The following is a 17,796-nucleotide window of genomic DNA, read 5'->3' as shown; positions in this document are numbered from 1 at the left end:
GGAGTAATGAACTGGAAATGCGTGGCCACGCTCGGAAGGTATCTATGATAGATAAATCCGGTCAATCAGTTATTCTCCAGATCGAGGAAACCACTCTCGATATGATCACTTGCAAGTACGACCTGAACGACACCTTGCATTGAGTGGGAGATAGTAATAGGACAAGAGAATTGGTGACGCACACTTGTCGAGGACAAGTGGGAGATTGTTGGAATATGTGTCCTCCGACAATAATGCGATCACGACTGTTGATCATGATGATCACATGTTTAAATCTCATTATAAAGAATACAATTGGGAAGTAATTTTTACTGTCAACTGGTCAACATATATCGGTAATGATTGGCTGACTAGAGTTTGACATTACTGTCGTGCGACGGTGGTGATCAGTTGACCCCCTAGGTCATACCTATAGGGCAACACTCTTAATTGATCATTTAATTAATCGTATAACGTTACGAGTTAATTAAATTACTTGAAAATTGACGGACGATTTTGGAAGTAAAATTTACGTATCACATTGAAATTTGATTAAATGAGATACGGTCTGAGTAATTGAATTGTATCATTACTCAGATGAAATTATTGTTTAAAGAAACAATTAAATTGAATGAATTATTATAAATACAATTTATTGTGATTTATAATTGGAGAAATATTTTGGTACAAGTAATTATGAATTACTAAGTTGATTTTTGTATATGACGTATTTTTATTAATACGTTGATTTTTAACATGTTAAAAATACATAACAAATTTATGTTACATATGACATGTGACATATTGAGAAAATTGACAAAATAAAATGGGTTCCATTTTATTGTGTGTACCGAAAATTAGAGGAGGATTAAGCTAATTATATGTTGATTATATTAGTGGAGGGCATGATGATTATTGCCTACTAGACTAGCCTTGCAACCTAATGCTTATTGTAAAGAACAACACAAGCATGCATTGGCTCCCCTAAATCCCCCCCTTCCACCCGGTTTTTGAGATGGAAAAACCATTATGGTTTTTCATCTTATTTACCTAATAATACACTAAAATGTAGTTAGTGCAATTCATTTTTTTACTCATCCAAAAATAAGAATTCTAGAGAGACAAAAAGCTCTCTTCTTCTTCTCTCCCAAAACCGAAAATATTAAGTGTTTTATAATATTTTTGGGTCATTTTTCTACAAGATTAATATTGTACTAGTAACTATAATATTAATTTTAATTAAGAGTAAGCTTTGGGTATAAATCCTTGGGAGAGATCCTACACTTGAGTCTTAGTTCATCCAAAAGGGAAAGCTCAAGAACAAGGGAGAAAGGTGATCTCTCTTGTGCCCATTAAACCGAAAATCACAATGTAAGAACAATGTTTCTTCCTTATTTTGTTTTAATGTTTGCATGCATATGATCAATCATTAATTTTATGACAAATTAAATTAAATCATATATGAATATGTAAGTATATAGATCTACTTTTCCTTCAGCTTCTGCATCACTTATTTGGTTTGTTGAACCATCTAGATTTTTGATGACTGGATTTTTGATTTTTCCAAGAATGTTTTGAATTTTCTTCCTCAAATTCTGGTGGTGGAAAATTTATGTATTAATCATGTACGCTAGGTGTAGCAATATATAAGTGTTAGGTGTAAGATAAATAAGCAAGAAAAGTGTCTTAGCAAAAGTGCAAAGTGTAACACCTAGGTGTGCAAGGTGTATGATGCATGCTTATCCTATGAAGTAGTTTAAATAGAGGGATTTTATAAGAGAAGTATTTTTTTTTTCTTTTGATTGAACTTAGCTTGAATACATAAGGTACCAAGCTTCCCTATTTATACTACTTTCATAAGGGCATATGAATTGGCAGAGTCTTCTTGTTTTGAATATTGTACATAATATTCAAAAGTTTTTCCAGTTGATTCTCCTAAGAGGCCAACACTAGGATCTCCTGACACATATGTTTCCTTAATTCTAATCATTCTTCGTATACCTTGTGACTTGTGAGCTTATATTTGAAAAATTAGATGTGCAAACTTATCAACTTAAGTAAAAGTTGTTTAATGGGCAAAAGGGTGAAATTATTTTGTAATACTTAAGTCATCAGCAATTCACTAGTTATATCATGCAAAGATGACATGGCGAAGATATGTTAGTCTGTTATTGATGTGACACTACTATGCTAATAGTAATAAAGATGTTGATGGTAATTAGAGGCGAGCAAAAATATACTCCCTCCAATTTCCTATGTTTGCCCCATAAAATAATGAAATGTGAGGTATATTTTAATGAAATGGGGCAAACATAGAAAAATGGAGGAAGTATGATATAACACAAATTCTCATTATAGACGGACATTAAGCTGATTTTAAGCCAAAGTTTTACCGAGTTAATTTTAATGGCTTTAGGAATCGGCTGAGAACATGAGAAATGTTTTGACAAATGGTTGGTCCATGCAGTAAGAGGATTATACATCTGATGTACTACCTCCAATTCTATAGTTTCTGAGCATTATAATAAAGTTTTTGAGTTTTGTTTTAAAGTTTCTGAGTTTCACTATAAAGTTTCCGAGTTTATTCACTTAAACATTAAGCTCTAAAAAATTACAATAAAACTCAAAAACATTACATATAAGTTTAGTTAAATTTATGTTTTGACGGAAAAAATATTAAAATCTAACTTATAAACTTTATTATGCTAAAAAAAATACACATTTGCTCAAAAACAAATAAAGTTGGAGGTAATAAGCTCAAAAAAATACATATATGCTCAAAAACTATAAAATTAGAGGTAGTACATTCGATGTATGTTCCTTTTTCTCTTGGTCCATGCCACCATTCTAAGCACATCATGTCTTCATAATCCACATAATAACACCCTTTTTGTTTTTTGACAATACTTGCACCGGGAAATATATCAACTTCATTTTTTCCAATTTCTTCTCACAATCCGTCTCATTAAAGACGGACACTATCCATCTTATCCGTCTATAACTATAGACGGATAGTGTCCCTCTCACAAATGAAAGTGGATAGTGCAAGTGGGGGTATCCATTTCCCACCCACTTGCACTACCCATTTTCATTTGTGAGAGGGACACTATCCGTCTATAGCTATAGACGGATAGTGTCCGTCTATAATGAGAATTTGTGTTCTTCTCACAACCTTTATTATATTATATATATTCAATAGTTGGTCCTGCTTTAAATTTGACTATGTTGGTCTGAAGTAATAAGACGGATTTTGAAAATATTGTACAGTTAAATGTAACCACTATTGAAAAATAAGTTACCATAAGCGTAACACACTAGCTATACCATTGTAGCTCCATTTAACCATAAAATGGTCATACTTAATCGTTTAAAGCTTTAGACAAACAATTGGTCTCCCTTGTGACGGGTCACCATTTGTGGCGGATATTTTGTGAGTTAAAATGGTAACAAAATGGGTTAGTGGAGAAAGGGGACCACATGAATAGTTTTGCAGAGAGAGAAAAAGTGGGTACTTTGTGAGGTAAAATGGTATCCGTCACTCCAAAGTGACGGATAGTGTTGGTCACAAATGAGATTTTGTGTTAGACAAAAAGTGACCTTTTAAAAAAATAAGAATTTACATTTATTTAGATCTTATTCAATTGCTTTTTTATCCCTAACTAAATCTACAACCATTCGATGAGGGCATGAGCCATTGAGAAGTAACTTACTGAGTTGAACCACGCCCACAGTTTCATACTTTCAAGTTTCAAGTATCTTTTTCAACTCATTTGTAAACCCACCAATGAGAATGAGCAACACCAAGTCCCCAAAATCAATTACTTCCTCCATTCAACTCCACTCTACCTATTTCATTTTTGTGCACTATTCACGATTATGTATTCAATTTCGATTTTCTCTCGATACGTAATTGGAAATATATTCATGTGGGATCTTGTTTGATTTGTCTTTACGAGTACATTAAAAATATCTAACTTTTATAATTTTTGCAAATACGTAGCTAACGATATTTAGCGCGTAAAACACGCGTTGGCAAACGTGAAAAAAGAAAGTGGTAGAGTGGAGTTGAATGGAGGAAGTACAACATTACACACCATATTTAACTCATTCATTACTTCATTGTTCATGCAAACACAGAGCATATTCATATTCATATTCATATTCATATTCATATTCATATTCATATTCATATTCATATTCAAATTCCTTCATCTTTCTTATAATAAAACCTCGTTCTCTCCACGCAATTCCCACTATCACAAACTGTATACCACTCGAAGAACAATAAAAAATGCAGTCACTTCAGCAGAAGGCTTCAGAGTATAGTGGGGTTGACCCAAAGGACGCATTTTCTATTGATGAAACCAATCTTTTTGATAAATTAGGTCTTCAAACCTTTGTCAATCTTTCCACCAACTTCTACACTAGGTTTGCTTTCTAAACTTTCCATCTTTTTCTTCATTTTTTATTTATTTAATTTCATACGTTTATTCAATACATCATACATGGTCATGGATACGTATTTTAATCAAACATATGGAATTCGCTATAATGGAGGGAGTATATTGTATGATGATGTTGATAGTTGATTTTTTAAACTGGGTTTTTGTTCATTTTATATATGATGATGATGATGATGATGATGATGAATTATGTTAGGGTATATGATGATGAAGAGGAATGGTTCAGGTCAATTTTTGCAAATTCAAAGAAAGAGGATGCTATTCAGAATCAATATGAGTTTTTTGTGCAAAGAATGGGGGGCCCACCCCTCTTTTCTCAGAGAAGAGGTAATTAATTATCTTCTTCAATATTATTGTTACTCCCTCCGTCCCAATCATTTTGTCTATTTCTTTTGTTTACTGAGGGGTACTTTAATCAAAGGCAAACAAATGATCGGAAAGTTTTGTAGTTTATATTCGTTTTGTGTGAATGTGTGATCTTTGTAATGTTATGGTTGAAAGTTCTGTTCTTTTTGGATTGAATCAAAGTTTTTTTTATACAATTATGAAACTTCTCAGAGGATTGAGGAGGTCTCTAATGAATGCTTTGGTGAAAACAATTAAGAAATAGTTTGAATATCGCCGAATGAGAGCTGAACCAATGGTGTTTATAGATTAATAGGCACCCATTAGTTGTATGATCAAGTGATTGGATTTTTTTTGTTCAAATGGAGGGATAGCGTGATTGTGAGATTGTCTGTTGATTAGTAGCATATGAGGTATCTATGTATGAATGTCTAGGTGGTCGAAGGGATTTCCGATTTAGCAGCATATGAGGTATCTATGTGTATGAATGTCTAAGTGGTCTATCGGATTTTCGATTTGATTAGCTACATGTATGGACATGTGTTGGTGGTGTCTTTTGGTGGGGAGGGTTTTTCTTACGGTGTCATTGAAGTAAATTGGCTCTATCTTTGAACTGTTATTACAATGTACTCTGTAATATAATGAGGGCCGTTAGCAGGAAACAGATTCTGGTAAATGAAAACTTCTGTTACTTTGCCCATTTTTATGGATTAATATTAGAAGTCAATTTGTAGCCAAATGGAGACTTCAAATCCTTCGTATGTTTTATGAGATGCAAAGGTGTTAGCGCTGATTTTCTTTCTATCGGGATGGAAAGCTTTAAGAAGTCTAGGCGAGAAATGGACCGAAAACTTTCTTACAGGGAAAGGTTAGTTCTTACATCTTGACCTTGTAGAGGATAAAGAAACTCCTGGAATTCCTGATATTACATTCTTTTAGGGGCAAGAGAATGTACGACGTATCTGTTTACAAGACGGCTTAAGCTTGATTCTTTTTCTGGAGTAGTGTAGCTACATTTCCATTTCTTATTCTTTTTGAAAGAGTTGATTGTATCTGTCTGTATCATTTAACCTGCGTATTTTATGCAATCAGAGGCTACAAAGAAACAAATTTAAGCTAAGCTAGACTCCATTAGCAGTACCGACCTGTCAAGGTAGTTGGTAAGACGTGTATTATTCTGTTCAATCGGTCAAATTCAGGTTACGAGTGCAATTCATTGCTCTGCCAGTGAGTAAACTTTGTACACAATACTGGATACTGCTTGAAATTGTCATTGCCAATGCTTCCTTTCAATGTGGTGAGGTATCAGTCATCTTACAGGTTTTATACCGTAAATAGAGAATTATGCATCCATATTATATGCAATTATTGGCCAGTTTCTTTCTTGTTAAAGTTTGATGGGTTAGTCATGGCCATTTATCTATCCCATTTAAGGACCTAGAAATTAATTTGAAAATTCGTTTGATTTTACGTTGCAGCCATAGTAGCAAACTAGCAGTGAGGGTTATCGCAAATAGTTTGAATTTGTGAGAGATTATTTATGATTGGACTTTTGGTGGATGCATTCTTGATGAAAAAGTTGTAATTTTGGGATCATGTCAAGGTGGAAGTGCCCTTTCTAGGCACCTATGTGCCTAAATTTTTTCTGAACGAGTCAATGAGACTATATAAAGTAGTTATTTTGTTTTATGGAGGATTCTATGAGAATTTTATCCATTTGCGAGGGTATATTTTCGTGCAGCTAACAATTTTGACAATCTCCCGTCATAGAGTAAACTTTTGAGTCAAGCTGATGTTGTTTGTAACAGTTAACATGTTTGACTTTTAAATAATAGCATTCATAAAATGGTAAAAATTCAACGAAGGATATTCCCATAGATCCAGTGGGACTTCATACATGCTTGTCATATTATGTTTGGTCTCTTATTGTTTTAAGCGTCCAATCTTATACTCCGTATCATATCCCAACCCCAGGAATATTGTCTTGGTTGATTGTTTTTGTGAATAGTATGTTTGAGAAAGATTCATTAAAAAAACATGTAACTCTACCCTTCACAAACCTACCTAACCAAACACAACCCTTATCCCAATCCAATAATCTCTTCGTTTTTCACCCTTCTCAAGGCCCAACCTTAACTTCCTTCACTCAGTCACCCCTCAACCTCGACCTCGACCTCTGTCTGCACCGACCTTTGATCCATTACTAATTACTTTTTCTGCACATTCCACGTGTTCTCAATGTCTAGATCTATGGTTTTTTTGTTTGATAATTTTCGGTGGTTGGAGTTTAATTTTGGTGGTCGGGGTTTTTTGGCGACGGTTTTTAAGGGTGGTGATGGTGTCGACGTTGGTGGGGTAGTGCTTAGTTTAAAAAAGCGCGCCTTGAGTGCGCCCAAGGAGTACCTTGGATGATGAGGCACTAGCCAAAACGCCTTAAAATTTGCTCAAACTAGATAGGTAAACAAATGACCGTGACACCTAAATATAGAATATGTAAACAAATCACCATGACGGAGAGAGTAAATGTTTTATTAATCAGTTTATTCCTCTACTTTTTGTCATTCAAGCCCCTCATACCATTAAATAAAAAATATCCTTTGCTTTTTGCCATGGTTGTTATAGTTGCCATGCATAATAAATTCTCATGATGTTTGATCCTTGCTAACTTAACATATCTTTTGCTTGCTGGGTAGAGGATCAGACTAATGTCCTGTTAGCTGTGTTACTCCGACTCTTCGACACGGTGTCGTGTCTGACACGTGTCGAAGTGTTAGATACAGCTATTTTGTGCGAATTTTCTATTTTGTGGTCTAAAGTAAGGGTCAAAGTGTCTTGTCAGTCGGATACGCGACACGGCAAGTGAGTGAAGTGTCGGGAGTAATATAATTTTGGATATAAGACTTTTTTGTTGTGGTATTGCGGAACTTTAAACATTTGTCATTTGTACATCTCATCCCACAAATTCTAAATTTGTTATGGAATCCGGTTTTGCAGGTCATCCAGCACTGATCGCACGTCACAGGCCATTCTCTGTCACTCATCACGCGGCTGAAAGATGGCTGCATCACATGCAAGAAGCTCTGGAAACTACTCCCGACATTGACACCGACTCAAAGACTAAGATGATGAACTTCTTCAGGTAAAATTTTCCTTTAGCCTAAGCTCTAGTAACGGTTCATCATCTTTTCTGGACATACTGTATAACACATTACATTCATGATTCATCCATCCCATTTGGTCGTGTTCAGGCACACCGCGTTCTTTCTCGTTGCTGGAGACGAGTTGAAATCTCAAAGCCAGCAAGTTCAGTGCAAACATGCAGCAAAAAAACCGGCTTCAGAAGAGTGAACTTGCTATACGTACACACTTAATTTGCTTCTTATTCTGGCATTCGGAGATGCCACTTATTCAAACTTACAGTTTACTACAAATTCTGTGAAAATATAGCAATAAGGCAGTACACATTTACATTAAAGATCAGCGGAGACGATGCTAATATCTCAAATTTTGAACCTTGGTCTCGGACGCATAATTGCAGCAGTATTCAACACGGACTATGATGTTTAATGTCATGTCTTCAGAGTTTAGACTAGAGGTGATAACGAGGCGAGCCGAGCCCGAGCTTGGCCTTGCTAGGCTTGTGCTCAAGAACCAAAACTCGAGCTTGAGCCGATCTCGAGCTTACCTGAGCTTGAAAAATTGTGCTTGCTATCAAGCTTGCGAGCTTTAACGACATTTTAAATAATAAGGCGTCAAGGTTATATGTAAAAATATTTGGCAAATCACTAAGGCATTTGATGTGTGATACAAAGATATAATTTTGATCAAATGTTCTTATAATATACGGAGTATTAGCATAATTTAGTAATATCTTATCTAATCACACAAGATCGAGCCGCTTGCGGGCTTTTTGAGTCGAGTCAGCGTTTGCTTGGCTTGACTCTTTAAGCTTTCCAGCCGAGCCCGATCCCAAGCCGATCTTGCGCGAGCAGAGATTAGACCGAGCCGATCTTGAGTTGCTTGCGACCTATCTCGTCTCATTATCACCCCAAGTTTAGACATAAAAAGTGGTTCAAGTTATAAAGTGTTCTAGACAATATGTTTAGCGCAAATTCTTATTTCAGACGGGAAACTTTTCTTTCCCGTTTGAAATAAGACGGACAAAATGTTGTCATTTTTTAATAGAATGTAACTATTTAATGACAAATGTTATAACCGGAGTTGTCACTTTTTACCTGGAAAATGATATGAAAATAATGGATAACATGTTATCAGAAAATAACAACATTTTATTATAATATGGCAACTTGTTGTCCGTCTTATTTCAGACGGAAAACAGCCCGTCTGAAGCAAGAGGCGATCTACGTTTAGAAGCTCTTGTGTCAGAAGTGCTGTGAATTCAAGAGAATCGAAGAAGTACCATTATCACTGTTAGTATAAATACTCGTATATGACCCGACAGGCTTCGAAATGCAACACCCTGAGCAACTGATATACACCAAAGCTGCTTCAAGCCAGTGGTAGCCGGTAGGAGTTGCATCAACTCTTAAACCGAGAAGTCATGAATTTGATTCTTTTTAACTCTTATAAATGAAATAGATCTTAGTTTGAATTTGCGAGGACTTTAACAATAATTTGCCATTTTTTTCCCCGGATGATCAACTTATGGACTTCGTACATACTTCAAAATCCTCCTTCCAACTTTCCATTTTGGTCGGCAATTTTTTTCCGTTGTATTTCAACTGTACTATGTTCTTGAAAGCCAGATAAGACTAAATTTTAGACTAAAGCAAACTGTAGATACCTCCAAATGTATTACTATTAGCAATGTATGTTGGTGATTTTGATCACAAGTACATTTAGGTGTATTCGGGTTTCTTATGTCAAATCGGTTTGAGCTCGTAATGGATATAATGTGAGTCGGGAATACGGAGTGTATGCTCATATAATCGTATATCGAGTTCATGTATATAATGGATAAGGGACACTATAAAAGTGTTGTCGTGGTATATTATGTCCCCTATCGGGGTTATATACTCGGGGTTAAAGTATTTCACATACTTAACGAAAATTGAGAAACACAAATTTGAAAATTATCAAATTTGGTACGTCCCCGAGGGGTTACATATCCCCGACAGGGGTTGCTGCCTCTCTGCATTTTCACGTATGTGTGTATGTGTCTTTGGCAGTTATCATTCAGTTATCATTGCTAATGATTGGTTGGATTTCAACCAACATACTTATCCAGAATATGTGTATTTTATATACACATATATATATAACGACGTGTAAAAAGTTTTTCACAGAAGAATTGCATTTTTACGTTTGACATTAAACAAAGCAAATAAAAAAGACTCTCATTGTTAATTATTCTTTGTTCTTGCCTTAGACAAAGGAATCGTCTTATCCTACAGAGATTTCGTGTAACCCAAAGGCTATAGGGTCGAAATACTCTAAGGAAAGTGTGTTCAACACGATTCGATTGGGTATAATAAACCGTCTTATATTGTTTTCATTTCTGTTTTAGTGCCTTTGTTTGTATAAGTTACTTGTTTGTAATCTTTGTAATACAAAAAATACAACATTCTTAGAGTATTTTCTGCATTTGGAAATGGATTCACTCAAGGACATGACTACCAAGTTTGGAAAGTTGGAGAAATTTGAGGGTGTGGATTTTCGTCGTTGGCAAAAGAAGATGCACTTCCTTCTCACCGCTTTGAAGGTTGTGTATGTGTTGAGTACTCCTATGCCGGAAATTGTGGGGGATGAAACTCTTGCGGAAATTCAACGGAAGAGAAGCAAGTGGGAGAATGATGACTACATTTGTCGTGGTCACATCTTGAATGGTATGTCCGACTCTCTTTTTGACATTTATCAAAATGTTGAGTCCGCTAAAGATTTATGGGATCAACTTGAGTCTAAATATATCGATGAGGATGCTTCTAGTAAGAAGTTCCTTGTTGGAAATTTCATGAATTATAAAATGGTTGATTCTAGACCGGTAATGGAACAATACAATGAATTGCTCCGTATTTTGGGACAATTTGCACAACATAAAATGGAGATGAATGAATCTATCTCGGTGTCTAGTATCATAGACAAGTTGCCTCCTTCATGGAAGGATTTTAAACATATGCTTAAACATAAAAAGGAAGAGTTGACTCTTGTTCAACTCGGTAGCCATTTGCGCATAGAGGAATCTCTAAGGGTGCAAGATAGTGGCAAGGGTAAAGGTAAAGATGTTATGGGATCCTCTTCCGTCAATATGATGGAAAAGGGTGAGGGTCCCAAGAACAAATTTAAGGGGAAGAAACGCCCCTTTGTCAACACCAATGACGAGTCTAACAAGACACCGAAAGGTGCTTGTTGGATTTGTGGAAAGACCGGGCATTTGAAAGCAAATTGCAAGGTTGGAAAGCACAAAAAGAAAAAGGGTGCAAGTACTAGCCAAGGAGGACAAGGGTCTAATGACCAAGGTCCACCCACTAATCAAGGTCAGATTTTAGACATTGGTTTTAATTCGGTTGTGAATTATGTACCATTAATTTCTGAGGCATTTTATGTGCAGGATGATGTAGTAACATGGTGGATAGACTCGAGTGCAACCAATCATGTTTGCAAGGATCAACATTGTTTCAAGGATTATGAACTAGTGAAGGATGGATCCGTTCTATATATGGGCAACGAGTCTACCGCTCCTATTGTAGGTCGTGGCATGGTGGTGTTGGAATTTAGTTCCGGAAATGTTTTAAAATTAAATAATGTATTACATGTACCCGGAATTAGAAAGAACCTTGTATCCGGTAGTTGTTTAAGTAAACTTGGTTATAAACAAGTGTATGAATCTAATAAGTATGTTTTATCTAAACATGGTGTATTTATTGGATTTGGTTATTATTGTAATGGCATGTTTATGTTGAATGTTGTTCCAAATGAAAGTTCCATATTTATTACTTCCTCTATGAATGATACTTCATATCTTTGGCATGTGAGATTAGGACATGTACATTATAAAAGATTGGAAACTATGTCTAAAGATGGTTTAATTCCATCATTTAACATGAACATTAATAAGTGTAATACTTGTATGTTGACAAAAATCACAAGGCAATCATTTGGTAATGTGTCTAGAATCTCACATGTGCTTGAACTTATACATAGTGATTTATGTGATTTTCGCAATTATCCGTCTTTAGGTGGTAAAAAATATGTAGTGACTTTTACTGATGATGTTAGTCGGTTTTGTTACATATATTTACTTCACACTAAAGATGAAGCAATTGATAAGTTTAAGGTCTTTAAAAATGAAGTGGAATTGCAACAATCGGTTTTGATCAAAAGGTTGCGTTCCGATAGAGGTGGTGAATATTATGAACCATTGTATTTTGAGTCAAGTAGTATCATTCATGAAGTAACTCCTCCCTATACACCACAATTAAATGGTGTAGCGGAAAGGAAAAATAGAGTCCTAAAAGAAATGGTTAATTCCATGTTGTCTTACTCGGGTTTGAGTGACGGATTTTGGGGTGAAGCCATGTTGACGGCTTGCTATTTATTAAATAGGATTCCTAACTAAAGGAATAAAGACACTCCATATGAACTTTGGTACAAAAAGAAACCAAGCTTGAATTATCTTCGAGTTTGGGGTTGTCGGGCTGTTGTAACACTACCCGATCCCAAGATTAAAACCTTGGGGGAAAGGGGCATCGATTGCATATTCATTGGATATGCTGCGCATTCAAAGGCTTATAGGTTCTATGTAATTGAACCTAATGATTCTGTTTCGGTTCATACCGTAATTGAGTCAAGGGATGCGATATTTGATGAGAGTCGTTTCTCATCAATGCCGAAGCCAAGGGATCTAGTACCTAGTTCTAGTGGAGCTATTGAGGGAAGTGACAATGTCACAACTCAAGAAGCAACACCTGAAATTCGTAGGAGTAAGAGAAAAAGGATTGCTAAATCCTTTGGTCTCGATTTTCATACCTATTTGGTTGAAGGTTCAAGGGATGGATGTGAAAACTATTATCCATATTGTTTTCACATTGATGAGGACCCTAGGACATTTGATGAGGCGATGAGGTATCATGACTCTTCATTTTGGAAAGAGGCGGTGAATGATGAGATGGATTCCATAATGGGCAATAACACTTGGGTGCTTGCGGATTTACCTCGTGGTTGTAAACCATTGGGTTGCAAGTGGATCTTCAAAAAGAAGATGAAAGTTGATGGTTCTATCGACAAGTTTAAAGCTAGATTGGTTATCCAAGGCTTTAGACAAAAGGAAGGGATTGATTATTTCGATACCTATGCTCCCGTAGCTCGCATTACTACTATTAGATTGTTGATTGCACTAGCTGCAATTAATAATTTAGTGATCCATCAAATGGATATCAAGACGGCGTTCTTGAATGGTGAGCTTAAAGAGGAGGTGTATATGAAACAACCGAAAGGATTTATTATGCCCGGTAATGAGCATAAGGTTTTTAAATTAATTAAATCATTGTATGGACTTAAACAAGCTCCTAAACAATGGCATCACAAGTTTGATGAGGTTGTTTTATCTAATGGGTATAGACTAAATCAGTCGGATAAATGTGTGTATAGCAAATTTGATGACAACGGTAATGGAGTCATTATTTGTCTATATGTTGATGACATGTTGATTTTTGGTACCGACCAAAATCAAGTAGACCTTACTAAGGCCTTTTTGTCATCAAGGTTTGCCATGAAAGACATGGGTGAGGCGGATGTGATACTTGGTATAAAGATCAAGCGTGAGAACAAGGGATTCTCTTTGACACAATCTCATTACATTGAGAAAGTGTTAAAAAGGTTTAATCATGGAAATTGTTCTCCGGTTAACACTCCAATGGATCCTAGTGTTAAGCTTATGCCTAATAAAGGTGAAGCTATTTCACAACTTGAGTACTCTCAAGTGATTGGGTGTTTGATGTATGTCATGACAAGCACTAGACCAGATATCGCCTTTACCGTTGGCAAGTTGAGTAGATACACAAGTAATCCTAGCCTTGAGCATTGGGTTGCGGTAAAACGTGTATTGAGATACTTGAAGCAAACCATGGATTATGGTTTGAACTATGTCGGATTTCCTTCGGTTTTAGAAGGGTATTCCGATGCTAGTTGGATCACCAACATGGAGGATCATTCATCTACTAGTGGATGGGTCTTCTTGCTTGGTGGAGGAGCTATCTCATGGGCTTCTAAGAAGAAAAATTGTATAACAAGTTCGACTATGGAGTCGGAATTCATTGCTTTAGCTGCTGCCGGTAAAGAGGCGAAATGGTTAAGGAATTTGGTTTATGAAATTCCGGTTTGGTCAAGACCTATTCCTCCTATCTCTATCCATTGTGATAGTTCGGCGACTTTGGCTAAGGCCTATAGTGAAGTTTACAACGGAAAGTCTAGACACCTTGGTGTTAGACATAGCGCGGTTCGTGAGTTGATTACTCAAGGAGTTATTTCCGTTGATTTCGTGAGAACACATCATAATTTGGCTGATCACTTGACGAAGGGATTAGCTAAAGACTTGGTTATAAAGTCGGTAATCGGGATGGGTTTAAAGTCCGTCTAGATCTTTATGATAAGATACCCAACTTCCCTCTAACAAAATTTAGAGGCTAAGTTCAATGCGGAAGGCTTATTATGGAAGATTGAGGCACATGTTATAATCCCGAAAGGTATGTGCATGACCTGCATGACAAGAGGTTGAAGTTTAATACTTCTTAATGAAATCTTTGACAAAGTGCATTTTGCAGGTGCACGATGAAAGATTCACCTATGTGAGTGTGAAGTGTAGCCGCTTCAAGAGGCTTGGACTTGGCTTCCTATACTCTCATGAAAGGATATGGACACAAGGCGGTCAATAGTGTCAAGTTTGTAACTTTAAGAGTTTATTGAGTCTATGTGTATGTTATCTTCATGTATTCAATATGAGTTGAAAGGTTCAATCCGTGGGACACCTTGATTCTCGAATATTTGGAATGTGTAATATACTAATGTGGAAGTTCAATCCTTGGGACACTTTCATTTATGCCTAGACTTATTTGCTTTGTTGTTTTATTTTGAAACAAGGGATACACTTAAATGGGGGAGGAATGTTGGTGATTTTGATCACAAGTACATTTAAGTGTATTCGGGTTTCTTATGTCAAATCGGTTTGAGCTCGTAATGGATATAATGTGAGTCGGGAATACGGAGTGTATGCTCATATAATCGTATATCGAGTTCATGTATATAATGGATAAGGGACACTATAAAAGTGTTGTCGTGGTATATTATGTCCCCTATCGGGGTTATATACTCGGGGTTAAAGTATTTCACATACTTAACGAAAATTGAGAAACACAAATTTGAAAATTATCAAATTTGGTACGTCCTCGATCGGGGTTACATATCCCCGACAGGGGTTGCTGCCTCTCTGCATTTTCACGTATGTGTGTATGTGTCTTTGGCAGTTATCATTCAGTTATCATTGCTAATGATTGGTTGGATTTCAACCAACATACTTATCCAGAATATGTGTATTTTATATACACATATATATAACGAAGTGTAAAAAGTTTTTCACAGAAGAATTGCATTTTTACGTTTGACATTAAACAAAGAAAATAAAAAAGACTCTCATTGTTAATTATTCTTTGTTCTTGCCTTAGACAAAGGAATCGTCTTATCCTACAGAGATTTCGTGTAACCCAAAGGCTATAGGGTCGAAATACTCTAAGGAAAGTGTGTTCAACACGATTCGATTGGGTATAATAAACTGTCTTATATTGTTTTCATTTCTGTTTTAGTGCCTTTGTTTGTATAAGTTACTTGTTTGTAATCTTTGTAATACAAAAAATACAACTTTCTTAGAGTATTTTCTGCATTTGGAAATGGATTCAATCAAGGACATGACTACCAAGTTTGGAAAGTTGGAGAAATTTGAGGGTGTGGATTTCCGTCGTTGGCAAAAGAAGATGCACTTCCTTCTCACCGCTTTGAAGGTTGTTGACACGTCTGTCGCGTACCTGTCAAAAATAAAACCTAACGGTCTCAACTAAAAATGTAGTAGAGGCAGTCGAGTATCGAATCCTCAGGGAGGTAATGCAACTACAGCTATCTATTTCTAATCCTATGGTAACAATTGGGTTTGATTAAATTTTTGGTTCTAACTACGGAGTTGAAAGAAGAGAAATAAGCAAGAGCAGTAAAGCAAGAAGCGAATTAAACTATCAATAAAAGGGAGACATGTCGGGAATTCGGTTCACTACGGTAGCTTAACAACTTAGCAGTAAATGACTCAGACGAACTAATGCGAGACGGATATTAGAAGGTCCCTTCGGTCCACTTCCCACCCTAAAACACCACTAACTTAACTTTCGTCCTCATTAGGGTAGTCTACTGTTTATAGCAGGCCTATTTAGTCCAATCTTTCGATCCAGGATTAATTGTAGCCAGATTAATGGGTGACATAGAAGCGTGCACTCAACTAGGTCGAGAATTACAGTTATATTGCTATAGTGACAGAGTCTCTTATGTCAATTCGTCTAATTCATTCACTACGTCGTCATTATTCTACCGCAGATCCCCTAATCCCAACATGAAGGGAGATTAGCTACTCATGTCTATTGTTAAACTAACAGCATGTAAATTCCCAGCAGAATACATAACGAGATAATAGTAAAATTCAATGATAGAAATTAGGGCAAGAAAGAATAATAACAAAAACAAGAATTGAAAGCAACAGAAGGTTAATTATTATTAAAGAAGAAAGGAGATTACAATCTAAGCGATTCCGGCGTAAAGAACAACCGAGTCCGAGTGAAATAATCCCAAAATGCAAGCAACAGTAGAAGAAAAGAGTAACGTAGGAAGGTAGCAGTAGTTCTAATGTGAATAATAGTAAAAAAAGATAGTCAAAAGAATAGTGAAAGGAATGCCTCATAACCTAGTAAAACATAGGTTAAATAGCCAAAACCCCTAAGTGTTTATGCGGAAATAAGAAAACACGGACTGATTAAGCCCACAATGTCGAAATCCTCTCGATCGAGTAGGCAAAACCACTCGATCGACCAATGTCTCAGCAGAGGTCCCTCGATCGACCAACAACCAACTCGATCGAGGACTTAGTCATGTTCAGCTAACTCGATCGAGGAAGGAACCTCTCGATCGACCCTCAGGGAGCCTTGGAACCACTCGATCGACCTCCAAACAGCTCGATAGACCACTTGGGTCTTCAATTCAGCTCACGTCCTCACCCAAGTGCCTCGTAATGCATGCAACGACACTTCTAAGTGCAACATCTCACTCTGGGACAATCCCGTCTCCTCTAAATGCATGCAAAAAGGACGAAAAGGAGTATGGTTCCGCTACTTCCGCGATTATCCCTACAAAAAGGACAAAATACACCAAAGTAGCCAATTCGGGGCAAAATACTATAAAAACAGTATAGAATTGCATAGAAATACGTGCTGAAATAGGCCAAAAAGACTATACATTAGGCACGTATCAAATCTCCCCAAACCAAACCTTTACTCGCCCTCGAGTAAACTCAAAACTAAACTAATGGAACGGACATGATAACTCAGAGCTAGCTTAACTTGTCTACTTGAACCACTTTAATGCAACAGAAATTAACAGTTAAAGCTAGACAGTCAATACGCAAACGAATTATAAGTCATTCGAAAATAAAGTGACCTATCGACCTTGCAAGACCAACAAAACCGGACTCTCACGTGGTCACTCTTCTCTCATGAAGCAAAGGGCAAATGTTATATGTAAAAGAGAGAAGGAAAGATAGTCACTCGCCTAACTGCGACCTACATAGCATGCATGCAACAAAAATGAAAGACAATTCAAGTACTAATGCACACACTCCAACCAATAATGTCCGTCACAGCCGAGGGTTTGCAAGTAATATGGGAATAGTGAGGTTCAGGTGAGAAAAGGCAAAACAAGTTATGGAAATGTGGAGGTAAAAGCGTCAAGCTAGTTCCTAACAGGA

The 17,796-nt window shown here is 36.4% G+C and overlaps 1 protein-coding gene across 1 annotated transcript; it reads left to right on the top strand.

The window, feature by feature from the left end:
• The first annotated feature begins 4,103 nt into the window (after positions 1-4,103).
• LOC141611669 (group 2 truncated hemoglobin 3-2) lies at positions 4,104-8,644 on the top strand. Its single transcript, XM_074430254.1, has 4 exons — positions 4,104-4,407; positions 4,639-4,769; positions 7,782-7,926; positions 8,036-8,644. Exons 1-4 carry the CDS (start codon positions 4,271-4,273, stop codon positions 8,133-8,135), a joined length of 513 nt encoding a protein of 170 aa, XP_074286355.1. The 5' UTR covers positions 4,104-4,270; the 3' UTR covers positions 8,136-8,644.
• The last annotated feature ends 9,152 nt before the right edge of the window (positions 8,645-17,796 follow it).

This window comes from Silene latifolia, chromosome 11 (assembly GCF_048544455.1).
Source record: "Silene latifolia isolate original U9 population chromosome 11, ASM4854445v1, whole genome shotgun sequence".
Taxonomy (NCBI): Eukaryota; Viridiplantae; Streptophyta; class Magnoliopsida; order Caryophyllales; family Caryophyllaceae; genus Silene; species Silene latifolia.
Note: the sequence above shows the minus strand (reverse complement) of the source record. Positions and strands in the feature narration are given on the sequence as shown.

What these genes read in the sequence shown, in the direction of transcription:
- LOC141611669 (XM_074430254.1), top strand. Translation starts at nt 4,271, where the DNA reads ATGCAGTCACTTCAGCAGAAGGCTTCAGAGTATAGTGGGGTTGACCCA. An exon ending in TCCACCAACTTCTACACTAG is followed by an intron (nt 4,408 to 4,638) that starts GTTTGCTTTCTA and finishes GAATTATGTTAG; the next exon opens with GGTATATGATGATGAAGAGG. An exon ending in CCTCTTTTCTCAGAGAAGAG is followed by an intron (nt 4,770 to 7,781) that starts GTAATTAATTAT and finishes CCGGTTTTGCAG; the next exon opens with GTCATCCAGCACTGATCGCA.